This window comes from Rhopalosiphum maidis, chromosome 2 (genome assembly GCF_003676215.2).
Source record: "Rhopalosiphum maidis isolate BTI-1 chromosome 2, ASM367621v3, whole genome shotgun sequence".
NCBI lineage: Eukaryota > Metazoa > Arthropoda > Insecta > Hemiptera > Aphididae > Rhopalosiphum > Rhopalosiphum maidis.
The window spans coordinates 40,812,065-40,827,890 of NC_040878.1; the positions used below are offsets into that span (position 1 = coordinate 40,812,065).

Sequence of the window (15,826 nt, forward strand, 5' to 3'; positions counted from 1 at the left end):
GCCAAATATATAGTGACATTTAAATTAAATATGCGTATACCATTCCCGACTATCGTCTATCACTCGTTCATCGAGATAATATTGTAATTGATTGATTTTTATCAGAGTGTAATACAATACAAATTTATTTGCTCTATCAAAATGTGTGTTGTATAATATACCTCTCGAATGATTATGATGAATTATGATTATTGATCAAAATCGGCACAAACTACTTATATTGTCACGAAGAATTAAACAGTTTATAAGGTGTAAATAGGTGCCTACCTACCTATTGAATAGGGATTTAAAAGTTAATTATACAATACAATTTGTTTCATTTTTAGCTATCTGCTACGAGCACATTTATTTATCACAACTTGTACACTTTACAATGAAGAGACTTATGCAAACTACATAGTATCATCTGGAAAGTGTGTAAGGTTTTGATTATAATAAGTGCATACTCTAAGTTAATTTGCAAAAGGTCGTTATATTGTTATGCTGTCCTCAGTACAGTGATTTGTTTTTGATTCTTGTAACCAGTTAAATTGTCGTCTATTTTTAAATTTAGTATAGGAGGCATATTTTCACCAGTGTATAGTGTTATTGCATATATAGTTGAGAAAAACTTTTTAACATTTCTTATTGGTTTGGAACCAATATCATCTATCACTGGTGACTTACTTTTGACAACAGCCATTTTATTTTAACTATATTTAGTAAGAACTTTTCGATAAATGTCCATCTTAGTCAGTACTATCATGTTACTGTTTTTGTTAATAGGAATAGTCACTATTGCAAAGTATTGCTTAAGAAAAATTTTAATTTATTTTATTATTAATGATCAGATTAAATGTAAAGTAATATATTATAATTATAACACAAGTAACAACTATATACTGAGCAGTGGATGTTTGGACATTTCTCAACAGACAATGCCAATGCTGAACATAATCAAAATAGTTTTTACTTTCTATTGTTAGTTACAAATGCCACAGGCACAGGTAACTTAGAAGGATGACCTCGTTCGGCTCGTTTCCTCTAAAGAACGATTCTATTCAAACCTTTCAAGATTGTCGAATTTGTATTCTCTAAAATCGTAAGAAAATGGTTTTAGTCACCAAATAGTTAATATCTAGTTATTATAGTTATGAACATGATTCTATTGTTTCTAATTTTAACTTAATCTAAGAGTCAACGGTGGTTATACGAGAAAGGGGGTCAGAGGGTCTGGATCCCCTTCCCCAGGTCCCGAACCTGAATTTAGTCTGTGATATATTATTCGCTCGGGACATTCGGCTTTTGACTAGCTGTTACGATTTTTAATACAGATAATATACACTTGTGCATAAATCTTATGATTTCAACTATTTGAATTTACGTTACGCCTATTTAAGTATTTATATTTTCCCCGAAATGACGATATTTACTATTATTGGTATTTATTTCGAACTTTGAATAACGTACATGATATACAACGATAAACTAACAATCGATTTATTATTCAATATTAAACCGTCTCGACCGTCGAACGTGTAAATAAATATTAATCTCGTTGTACGGTTTAGCTACCAGTTACGAATTTATTAACAAATATTTTTTCAATCTAAGATTACTTATAAGTTATATTCAAACAATTTGAATTAAACTTGAAAAATATTTAAAAACCAGGTTAGTTAAAAATGTATAACAAATATTTTAAGTTATTTTGCTTTTTAATTAATGAATTGCTTATCTATATTATTTTACACATAATATATAGTTAATTTAAAATTTAATTTTAGTAAATAATTTTGTATTGTGAAGGTAATTTTTAATTTTTCTTATTATTAATTATTTTAAAATTTTAACATATTCTTGGAAATTTGATTATTCAATTTTATGTCAATAATTATAATATGGTTTTACTCCGCATAACTTATGCTTATGCGTTATTAGTTTAGCTATGATGTGTATTTACAAAGATTCAAATTTATCAATTAACGTAGTTTTGGACGAATTAATAAAAATAAAGGTAGATTTTGTCTTGTAACTTTAAAAATATTTAAAATTCTATATTTTTGTTTTCGTTTATGTAAGACTTAAATTTTAAGTAATAAATTTTAACGGGTTAAACAATTGTTTGTCTTATATATTATAAAATAATATCAAAGAATTCCCACCTCACAGAAAAATTTTAAAAAGTTTTAAATAATAAATATATACTGAGATATAGTACTTTTTATCAGTTTTATAATTTGAACCAATATTATTCAATTTCCGTATTGAATATTAACTTATATTAGATATTAGTAATTTGAATAACTCTTGCTATGTACAGTTTTAATAAATAAAAAATTGAATTTTATAAATTAAACTTTTTAATTATAATTAAATAAATTTACACTGATACTATCATCATTATTTTAATTATGTAAACAAATTTAAATTCAAAAAAATAAAAATAAACAAGGAGTTGTTTAAATTGTTTTAACTATTTGGAGTTTATATCAATTTACAAGATATTTAACTATTTTTCGATATTTTCTTACACAATGTAAGTAAAATTTACAGCAATCGCTTAAAAAAAAAAATAGTCAAAACTCCTAAAAAAAAAAATCAATAACACAATTATATTTAGCGTACAAGATTTTTGCTATACCAGATAACTTTTAAATTTACTCAATAAATAAATAATTTTAACAACAACACAAAATACACAACCAAGATAATAACTAACTTAAATTAAACTATAATTTAAAGATTATACACAGCCTAATATAATTGAACACAACTTTCATGTGGAAATAACGGTTCTGTCACGTTGACACTTAACCTACCAGTCATTCAATCAATTAATCATTACAAATTACATTCTAGTCTGTTACCATGTCTGTTATAATAGTAGAATAGTATTTAATTTTATATAACTTAAAAAGTGTATAGATAATATAAAATTCGTTTCAGTTATGATAATATATTTAAAATAATTCAAAATTTGCTTTTTATTGGTTTAAATTATTACACAAAATCAGGCTTTTAAAACATTTATACATTTTTAACTGAAATAGTGGTTTATTAGTAAAATATTTATTTGTATTGATTAATACAAACCCGAGAAATAAATCGAGAAATCTGTTTATAAGTTATTTACAAAGAGCTTTTCATGAATTATATTTAAACAATAATGCTTCCTCTTACAGACTTTACATTTTTAATCTAATTGACTAAAACTTATTAAACTTCTTTTAGGTTTAGATAATATCAAATGGAATTAACGCACCACCGTTATTATATGTAACAGGATACAATTGTATGCACCATAGTTTTATTATTTTATATATTATTTTAAAAGTAATATTTTTTCCCACATCTAATATTTATATTAAAATATACCATTCAGTATTATTGATGTTTAATAACTATTATTTTATTTCCTGATAAAAATTATTTTCATTGTATAAATACATAATTTTAAATACAAATAAAAGTGTTTAATAGTTTAATACTATTAAAATTTAAAAATAAGAAAAATATTTGTGAATGATTTTAATAAAGTAATTATTCCAAAATTATACAAATAAATTTTTCAAGAGCAATTCTAAAAAAATACTCTATAGTTGAAAATAGTTATAATATAGCAAAACACTAATCAATGATTCGCTAATTGATAATAACAATAGGTAATAAAGGAAAAAAATGTTTTGAAAAAATCTAAGCTCTATCTAATACATAATGTAAGAATATGACTTAATATTCAATTATAAATTATTTATACTTTCATAGTATTGAATAGTTAGTTTAAAGCTAGTAATAAATTCTTTCATTAAAAGTAATATATATGTGTATTAAATCAAAGACATCAAGGCTTAGTAATAATTATTGTATAGTGGTATTTTACAGTTATAGAAATATTAAAGTTTTTATGCCAAAATATTTAATACTTTTTTATAGTTAAATAAAAATGATTCTAGGTATTATAAAACCTATTTTATTCAGACTATTTTTATTGTTATTTATATTGGTCATTTATTAATAAACTAATATTAAGTATTATGAGTTATAAACTTATTTCATGGAAATTATAGTTGTAGATAATTAATCAAAAGTATTTTTCAAAGAAACGAGGGACTCGTTCCCCCCTTCTTGATTGCACGATTTTTATGAATATACCACTAGTGTTGATTGTTCAGTTGAAATATATTTGTAAAACTGGTAAATGGTAGTATAAATTGGTAAATATTTATATGAGCATTTTTGTCTTTAACCTGGATAATACCTATATGTGTATCTATATTACATAATTCTTGATCTATGAATATTATAAATTTATAAAAACGGTAAAATTTGTGTTATTATAATATTTCATAGAATGTATTCTGAATTTTTAATGTTTATCGTATGTCATAATTTATATAACTAGTTTATGGTTTATTATGTAGAAATTATTTCAGTATGCTAGTTTTTGGCTTGCTGACAATTTAAACTTAAACAAAAATGGAATTCTTTTTTCATATTTTCTAATTGAATATGTATTGCTTTATATAAAGTGTATATAGTAAATAGCCAGAAGATAACATGTTTATTTTATTTTTATGTACCTAATAAATTATAAACTAACGTAATTTACAAAAAAATTGTCTAAGTATTTTTAGTATTAAAAAAAGTCCGAAAAATAAAATTATTAAACACAATCAACAGTTTTATTTATTATAGTTTTTATAAAAAACGATGCCTCGTGCATCCAGCAACAGTGTAGATTAAAATACTATATTTTATATTATTTAAATACTATTGTAAATTTGAATTATTGCAAAAACAAATAAATTTAGCAATTACAATTATTAAATTTCTAATGATTAAAAATTTTAACAAAATCTTATTCTTATCTACCAAATACTAAAATTGGATACTTGATGTTGCTATTATAATTTCATTCAATTTTTAGATTTTTTCATGGTATAGTGGGAATTTATTTATATTATTATATTATTTTAAATTGTTCAAACAATTATTATACATATAAAAATGAAAAATGATCTGATTTTTATAAGAAAAAAAATTTAATTAGGTATAGATTACTCTTAAGTATCAAAAGTTATTTTACTATTATGTATAGTATGTTGTTTTTTTATTATTATCATTAGTCTTTATTGTAAACTGAAATTAATTATTAATTACAATTTTTATAGTTATATAAAATTCATTTTTTTTAATATATTATATTGTTTCTGATAATCAAGACACTTGTAATGATAATAGCTTAGAAAAAATGATTAATTAATTTTCAATTCATTTAATTTTTAACAAATAATGGAAATCTGATTGATTATAATTACAATAAAGCACATAAAAATTGGTTTATCAAAATTATGATATATTATCATACGTATGTATAGGTGTAGATTTTATGTCTATTCTAGTTGAGAAAGGTTTTATAATATTTTAATCCTGATTTATTGGTAATTTTGCACGCATGGTTTAATCAAAAATAAATAGTCCAACTGTTGTTAAGTGTATACCAAGTTTAAAAATAAGTTAAATAAACAAATATCAAATAATATTTCATAGAAAAATAAATCTTAACCAACATGAAAATAATAATTTTTTTATAGTATGAATCGCCTAATACAATTATGATATTTTTCTTTAATAGACAATAATGCAGTTATTCACTATCTGATTCTTGGAATTGTTAAATATTATACTTAAAGACTATATTTTTAAATTCTGTAAATCTGTTTACTATCTAGGTATTTAACAACTCTCCTATGAAGATACAAATAATTATAAATTTACAAAAAAAAAAAATGTAAAGCACCTAATAGTGACTTCCTATTATACTTGAATACTTAATATAAACATATTAATAACTGAGAAGATATTTGTTAGAATTATTAAATATATCTCGTTATTATCAGGAATACTATGAATAACTATCACGAGTCACCAAAACGGTGTATTTAGTATTATTTAACTTATATTCAAGATTTTTGGAAATGTATGTGTTTTATTATAATAATTTACTGCTAAGATTATTTTTTATACCTTCTTATAATATTTACAATACGCCACTTGTTGAAATAGTCTTATAATTTTTTATTTTTTATTCAAATCTAACCAAACTGAAGTGTAATATAATATCATGTGTTTTTTTTATTTTTTTATTTTTGTTTTACTAAAACGATGAAACTATTCTTAACCACCTGCGAGTAGGATACACTAGTCTAAAGGTTAAGTGCAGTCGTGTTCGAAGCCCGTAGTATCAGGGTAACAATAAAACACATCTTAACCAAATGACAAAGTTCCATAATGACTGATTCAACTTAAAATATCTGAAAACTTCGACTCATACATCGGACCAAATCCAAATTAAAACATATTAATCATTGAATTTTATACAATTTAAAAATTGTATTATTTAAATCAAATAAAAATATTTCAACTGTTTTATCTATTAAATAACTCTACTGTTGCAATATATCTAATATTACATTAAAATAATATTTGCGAATACATTTTAACTAATTGTTCATTGCCGCAAAAAAAGTAGTAACGTCATATCATGCGCAAAGCAATGGCAAGGTATAGCTGGCGGAATTAATTTCTACTTTCTAGTACCTACCTGACGAAAATCTCAAAGTGAAGAAGATGATCATAGTGAGTGACAGTTACTAGTGTGAAGTACAATACAAATTTGAGACAACGCACAATACACGTGATGTAGTAGGTTGGGTAGGTACTGATCATCGTCGGCTTTCACGCGATTCCGAGACGTCACAAAAAGTAGCCGTCAAAAGTCCGTAACAGATAAGCCACACATTGCGATAACTGCAGGCCATGAACGACGCTCCATGTTCCGATGAAATACGATGGTGGTATTATGAGGAATTGAAATTTCACGACGGCTCGGGTACCAAACATGACCCACATCTAGCCAGCCAGCCACTGCAGAGTTTCAAAATATGATTATCTCAGGTCAAAAAATTTAAACAAAAAAAAGTGACGAACAATGTCATTATGTTAAAACTTATAATACTATGCGTTTAATCACGCGATACACAATTATTTCAACTATAAATAGACCAAAAAAAGTATTCCTCAAGTCAATTATTTTGTTCGCGCAAACGTGTATGGATATTTAAATCACCTAATGCGCAATAATAAGACATAATAGGATTTATTTTTAAGATAATGTTTAATTATTACAAAAAATTTCCCAAAATTTAAATCGCTATGCGTGTGTCCTAGTTAATCTTGTGAAGTTAGTATTTTTCCCACATTTACTTTAAAATTTTTAAATTAATTATAATTTTTTTTTAGCTATCAACTTATGAGTTATTACTTAGCTAGCTCAATTTAATAATTGTTTTCATTAACTTGCATGTCTTCACTAAATTGTGAACGCGACACAGAATGTATTATATTATCTATATATATTTATAGCTTATAGATAGATACTTAATATAAATTTATCATAAAATTATGATGGTAGGTACATGCGATGTAATTAGTTTCACGTAGATTTATACACGAATGCGGTCGTTTATCATGTTTCTTAAAATATACGTTCTGTCATACTATTCAAATAGGCTGTTCTATTCAAAATATACCTCTTACTAATGCCTTTGATGCTAACAAATTTCAAGATTCACAAAGATTTTGTCGTGTACATATATATAGCATACCTATATTATATTCTGTGTACGTTTTCAAAAGATTGACCGACCGCATGTTATTAAATATTTATTTTCTACTTTCAATGTATTCGCAGATTGTGTACTGTTGGCAGGAATAATCCGAATAAATATAATACTCTTATATATTCAATATTTGATTTCGAGTACACAAAGTAATGCTTTTTAGACGTCTACTATTATTAGTGTATGGTTATATATGCATTATAAATAAGAAAAAACGTGTATATAATTTATAAATATTATAAATATATAATATCATAATATATATATAAGACTTAAAATAGTTATATATAAGTATATTTATAATACGGGTTATTAGATAACTTATATTCAAATTGATACATTTTTATTTATTATTATTAATGTTATTTTATAGACTGGATATCCTGACGCACATCAAACGTCCAGGCCATCAACTTCCGGGAACGTCAGAAGAGAAGGATTATGTAACGGACAGGTTCACAGTAGCAGAGAGTATGAATCTCCCGAAAGTTCAATTGCGTCGGATAGAGACCGACAAAGAAGTAAGATAATTTTAATGTTAAAAGATTTTAAGTTTCTAATCTGAGTAAGTCTACACTTTGAACAGTTGAACACGTGTATTTTCTGTTACGCGATGCAAATAATATAGGTAGATATTATAAGTTTCTTACCTTTCTCAACTACAAAGTTATTGTTGAGTGTATGTCACGAAATTAAGAGTGTCGAAGTTCATAAGCACAAAAGACAAAACCCATTTATTATAATATATGCAAATAAATGTATTTTCTATTAAACAAAAAAGTTATTATGCCGCGTACGTGTCTTACCTTATAATATGTACTATAATAATTATATATTGAAATTCAGCATTACCCTTAAAATTATAATTTATAATGACCAAATAATATTTCGTCAGTATCTTGTATATCATACTTTAATCGTGAGAAAGACTCGGAATAAATAATTGAGTTATCAAAAGTGGAAATTATTATAAAATACTTGATACCTATATATCCATTCCTAGTTCCTACCCAATAGATTGCATTTGTAGGTTCTTGTAATTTATCTCAATATTTTTAAATTTTATTTATTTAAAATTGTTTAATATTACGATGAAGTTATATTTGTTTATCATATTATATATTTCAATATCAGTTTGATGAATATGTTTTTCTTTCTTTGTAGGTTACTTATAAGATTTAATTAAAAATTATAACTTAAAAAGTAAAAAAAAACAAATACAAATACACGTTTTAATTTTAGATGGTTATAATATATTTCAATGTGTAAAAGCTTTATAAACTGGGATATTAGCTGTTGGTTCAATAGTTGAAGATGTTTTAAATCATCATCTATAAAATCCAGTATCGCTACAAAATAAAAAAGGAAAAGAAATTATGAAAATAAACCCTAATTTCTAAAACTAAATTCTAGACACAAACTTATAATCCTTTTGTTTTTATTTACTGTATAATTTTCCAAGTCTATTGATCAATGATTGAGAGTTAAGATTAAAAATGATTACTTTAGTATAATAGTATTGCATATACGATATGTATATTAATACATACAATAATATCATAATATAATGTATACAAACAAATTTAAAGAAACATATTTTTTAATATTTTTTTTACTTACCTAACTAATCTAATTTTAAAATTTTAAATTCTATAACATGTTTAATAAAAATCACAAAAATAATTTAACTAATAATAACATTTTATCGAGAATTCATCGCACATATTATTATTATTATTATATATTATGATTTACAATAAACTAACGAGTTACAAGTGTTTGTATAATTTATTGTGACTTGTGAACTTATTATTATTCACTCATTATATTTATAGTACAATCTGATACTCATATCAGGAATAGCCAATATGAATATTATGTTCGCAAGTCATATGGATACCAAGTGCCAAAATGTTTATAAATACATTTTAAATAATTTGATAATAAATTGTTATAAATATATGAAAAAAAATTAAAATTTATAATAATAATAAAAAAATCTTGATTTTAGAAACAAGATACGAGTTGCATCTGATTATTTGACGAAAACCGTAACTTAGCCACTGCTAGTATACAATATTGTTTAAAAATATCATTAAATTACAATTGTTTAAAACATATCAGCTTTTTTCTAGCTTTCTTTTGCTAGTGCTTAACATATTGTACATATTCATTGCCTAAACTTTACAAATGACAAAGAATCAACTTAACTATTTAATTATTAAAATATTCTTACAACTTTTTTTTTTACTTGTAACTTCTGCAGTGTCTACCTAGTCCTAGTAATACATTTTTAAAACTGTGGATAGTAAATTTTATACTATTATTCTTATTCAACATTCCCTTTATTTCCCCGGCGAATTGATTATTTCAATATTTTACAATAACGGCTAGAGTTGTCACTGTCAGTTGTACTAGGATGTCATTGAATAATTTAAGAGCAGTCCTATACATTACTTCCAAATTAAATAACAATACGCGAACAACATTTTAAGTATAAACATTATTATAATAGTTAATAGGCAAAAGTGTTAATACTGTAGTTATATTCACAATCCACTAATAATCTAAAATTAAAACTGTATAAAATAATCATTTTTAAACAATATACATAGTTTTTTCATGTCATTCTGTTGAATTATTTTAATAAACCGATACACTTTCTTCAATAAAATATTAAGAAAATTATACATAACATTTGAGCGTTTTAAATCCATTTAGTCTATAAAGTTATTTATTTATTGCTCGTAAGCACGGTCAGTAATTGAGTGTGTGCTATATGAAACCCAATTCAAAAGGTCCTGGTCTACGGCCTAGAAACTATTTTGAGGATCTATTTATACATTGTATATTAGCGTTTAAAGGTGACTAAAGGCTATAATATATTTAATGAGTTTATCAAACTGTTAAAATATAGATCGAACCACTGACTTGTAGAAGAAAATATAATGTGGGATAGTTGTTTAAAGACACTTTAAACTACCATATATTTTTAATGAACTACAACTTAGAGATTTAGTCATGATTTCATTTAATATTTAAAGTTTAATACTTATTAGCGTTGCTTACCGAATATGTATGTACTACCTATATCGAGTATGTAATGATTTTACCACTTTGGTAATGTAGTAACGCATAATTAGTAATGCTTATTTATTCAATTACTGTTAACATGCAATAACTTAGAATATTATATCTATTGGATTAGATCCAACCAAAATTCACACTATAAAATGGAGAAGAAGCTGTTTTAATTTATACTATACCATTTTGCCAAATCAAATTCGTCAAACAATTTAATTTAATTTTTTTCTAATTTAAAGCGATAATCTGATTATAAGATTGCATTGTTCAATGCTCGCTATAACAATTAATAACTATAATAATTAAAGCTTTGTTAAGTTGGTATTTGAAGGATAATAAATTAATATTGAAGTACCTAGCCATGTATTTTAAATTATTTTTAAATATAGTTGACTGAATATAATTACCATTCATTATATAGGCATTAAATAGGTTTCAATTTCAATAATTTTAAGCTAACGTCATACTCGACGTATCTCATTTTTGAAGTTTTGAAAGTCTGTAAGTTATTTTTACAATGTCTACAAAATGTAAATTAAAAATAATAAAATTAGATACATAATTATAATTTTATCAATCAAAAAGTCGTTTTCGTTGTTTAATTATTATTTACCTTTTATATAAAAGTATCTACTATAATAACTATTTATAATGATATGATAAAAGATTTTACAAACCTTAGTGTTATATATATATATATATATATATGTATGTATAATATAATGTGTGTATCATTTTTATTTACAGCTGTATATGAGATACAAGTTCGACCGTGTGCTGGCATTGTATTGGTAATAATTGGTTTTGTCGTATTGCTCATATGGATTGCTCTGCCGAGCTCGTCCGAGGCACCTGGTAGTTTTTCATCTCATCGAGAAGAAACTTTTGAAGTGGTCCGGCGAATTCTTGAAGAAGTGCCATTAATAGATGGGTAAGTTTTGAATTCCTAGTACCTATCTATTAAAATACACCACAATTCTACTTATTTCATAAAACCACTATCGTTTTTCTATAAAAACATAGTATTTCAAAAATATGATTTTTTTACACTGTAATTATTTTTAATTTCCGCCGTTACAAATAAAAAATGTTTAGCATTGTCAAAATATATAGCTTTAAAATCTACTTTATTTCAATCAAAAATCACAATACATGTGTATTGAATGTGTAAAAATTGGAATAAATATGAATTAGAAACTGCCTTTTATTTGCTTCATAATATCAATCAGTTATTCTGTAATGGAGCAAGGGCTTTTTTAAAATAAAAAAATCTTTAATTTACTATAACAGTAAGCGATTAAAGGTGCTTCAATATTATTTTAATTTTGCAATTAATATATTATACTAAATTTAACGGATTATAGTATTTTTTTTTATTAGTTTTATGTAATATGTAGTTATTTGAACTTCGTAATTTCTTTACAAAAAAAAAAAAAAAAATGCCAATATAATTATATAAATAATACCATAGGTCCATTATATTTTTATAAGAGGATATGTTTGGACGTTTTCCTTTACTTATAAAAACTAAAAATATAGTGAAAATAAATTATGAAAAATAAAAGTTTTATCAGTTCTTAAAAGTTAATTACTCTCAAATGATTTGAGAAATGCACTTATTATTTATTATTTTTACTCTTAATGGTTATTTTTTATTATTTCCGATGCAATACAATTTGTTTAACCGTGAGTCAAATCATATCATTTATAAATTAGGTACCTAAGTCAAAATAAATATATCTGACAACTTGATTTTGTTTCTTAAAAAACTTTTGTCACTTTTTTGGCACCAAAAGTTTCTTCTTTTGAACTTCCATCTTTAATTAGCCAAAAAAAAGTTTGAACGTTAAATTATCTGTAGAGGTAATATGATGGAAGACTGCACTTACTTTGTTCAAACTTCTACTTCAAAACATTCAATGTTTTGTATAACACTTGAGTAATCTTTTCTTGAATATACACTAAGTATATATTATTTATCAACACAAAATAAGTATTATCATTGAGTATAAATGTATAATATATAATATATAGTAATATCCATACTCAATGGTATTATTTAAAACAAAATACAAGACATTTGAGAACAGTTAGCTTCATTTAAATATTATAAATACCAAAATACATAACTAAAGTCTACTTTTACATGGTCTGAACAAAATATGAAAATTAAACTGTGCGTTACGCTTCCAAATATACAGATTAGAGTTTATATTAATAATTGTTATCTTAGACAATGAATATATAATATTTTAATTAATTTTCTATACATACCTTATTTATTTATTTTAATTATCCGATAAATAATTTTTTTGAAAATTATAGCTTTAATATTATCCAATAAGAACTGTTAAAAATATTTTTAGAATGATGAATTTCACTTTTAAAGCATATTTATTATAATCTTTGAACGTGATATACTCATTTTTTAAGTTAAGAAGAGGTTTTGATAAATTCAATGAACCCCATTTAGCAAATCACCCGACAGAGAGTCATAAATTATATGAACGTAATGTTATCCACCACATATACTTGATACCTAAACACTGTAAATATATAATTTATAAAAATCATTCTGAACTTTTCAAATGTTGAAAAATCTTACATATTAGCTATTTACAAGTATCATAAAAATAAATATTAAATACGGTTTACGTCATCGGGTGAAGAATACGATTCAAGTAATGTATTTACCTAGCTATAATTTGATAAGTGAAATTTGATCATTACATTACACTAAACTTGTTTAATTTCTATCTACACACCAAAAAAATATCGAAATGTATTAATTTATATAATATTCATTCATTTTTATTAAACATATAATAAAGTAAAACTATTTTATCAAAAATATTACAAGACGATAAGACAAAGTTAGGTGTCTATAAGTATCTGTATCTCGTATCTGAAATTTTAAACTTAAAAAAATATAGTTTAGGTAGATTTTTATAGTATTTTATGTATACCTAACCTTTACTTTTTTTAATCTTATTTAATACTATTTTAAGATTAAAGAATTTATCAAATTATATTTACTATTAAATATAATCATCTACATAAATCTATTAGGTATTTGCATTGTTTTTTTTTTTTTTATTTGTAAAACTAATATTTTTTTATTTTTTACTTAAATCAGTTATATATAAGAATCAATTAATTTTTAATTTATTAGTTCCTCTTACAATATAACATTGAAAAACAGTTATCAAACATGTCGTACATTAAATATGTATATATGTCGAGCCAACCACGGAAGTTATTGTTCTTATGTCGTACATCGTGTTATGTAATTTTCTATTATGTAGATAATTTTCTCAAACTAAATTCAACTTATTAATCATTTTAAAATACAAATCATGTCACACATAAGTATCCACTATTTTTGAAATTAAACAAAAATATTGATTTTATGTACTACTTTAACACTTAAAAATAAATACACAATAATATCATTAGACAGTTGGAAAAAATTATAATTTTTACTTATAAAGTTATAAATTGGTTGTTACAATATTTTAACTTAAGTTAAGTGTAATAATTAATCCGAGAATTGTATTGAATCTCACCAGTTATTCACTAGATTTAATAGTTTATTTTATTTTTAATAAAAATCATTTTTACAACTATCATTGGCTAAAAAATGTATCAATCTTGATCCGAAAGCATATATGGATGACCATTGGTCTTCTTAGATCTTCCATCTTGTTTATTACAAAGGACTTTGCTGACAGGGGATAACCCATAAATCATGCGAAACTTTTTCAAATTTCGACGCCTTTGAGACAATAGCGGAAACCATCGTATTAATATTTAAACCTTCTTTCTTTGGGCTATTATCAGATATCTTACAGCCTTACAGCCTACAAATTCTCTTCTACTTCACAAAAGCGATAAATATTCTACGGAGGCACGCCTTCCGTGTAACCGTATACCTTTTATACACAGAAAATAGTATACGTTTATATTAAACTATTTTTGAGTAATTTCTTTTCAAGGAAACCATAAAAAAAAAAAAAAATGTTAAAATTTAAATAATATTTTTGTTTAGTTTTAAGATTACATTGTTAATTCTACCAAATGCATTAAATATCATACTTGTTCAAATATAAATTGTGCATCTTGATTTTATTGAAAATAAAAAAACTGCTGTACAAATGTTTTAGTTACCCAATATTAATATTAACGTGTTTGTAATTTTTTAAAACGGGCTTAATCGGAATGTCTATGTTCATTTTTTTAGATTCAACTCTATGAACCGAAAAATTGTAATTTAAAATTTTTAAAATATATCAATCATACAAAGTACGAATAACTCAAGTACATTGTACGATGTCAAACCTTTCTGCGGATTCGCATTCTATTTATGTAAATAAAATATTTTAACGCCTGAATATATAATTTTATACATACCTATTGGCTATTGTTCATTTTTTTTATACATTTTAAGTTCATAAATTAACAGTAAATAAATAAGCTCATGTATTGAATGGGAATAATTATATGCAGTATATCTTCAAAATATTTACTACTTAGCTTAAAAAACAACAAAACTGAAACATCTCTTAAGCAACTAATAGAACATTTTAATATTGAGTTACTTGAAAAGAGAAGAAAATTTAATGATATACTTTGTCTCTACAAATAACTCAATTCTCAAATTAAGTAACTAGAACTACTGAAACGAACACTTTTATAAATGACCCTTGTTTTAAAAATCGTGTAACTCAAACATTCTACACAATATATGCCACCAAAATTAATGTATTTGGCTCCGATTAATAGATTGTTAACTACAAGAAAATCACACTACATGGAAAACTTTGATTTTTTTCAATGATAACCCAACCAGGTTAAAATATGTGTTAAAATCTATAATCTTATAATAAATAATTTACTATTATTATCTTTTAATTATCTATACATTTTTTTATCGTGTGTTCTGTAGGTCACATAAGTTTAACTCGTATACGTATATATGTTGTTGTTGTATAATTGTATCATCTACGTATACTAAGCACATCATGTGCATTTATTATTATTATTGAATAAATAAACAAGTAAATAATTATATTATTATT

At 24.0% G+C, this 15,826-nt stretch overlaps 1 protein-coding gene across 1 annotated transcript in view; it reads left to right on the forward strand.

The window, feature by feature from the left end:
• LOC113552064 (dipeptidase 1-like) overlaps nt 1-15,826 on the forward strand; it is a 144,889-nt gene that overhangs the window by 87,538 nt on the left and 41,525 nt on the right. The window contains exons 3-4 of the mRNA XM_026954732.1: nt 8,038-8,185; nt 11,496-11,679. Coding sequence (XP_026810533.1) covers nt 8,038-8,185; nt 11,496-11,679 — 332 coding nt within the window. The remainder of the gene's footprint in view (nt 1-8,037; nt 8,186-11,495; nt 11,680-15,826) is intronic.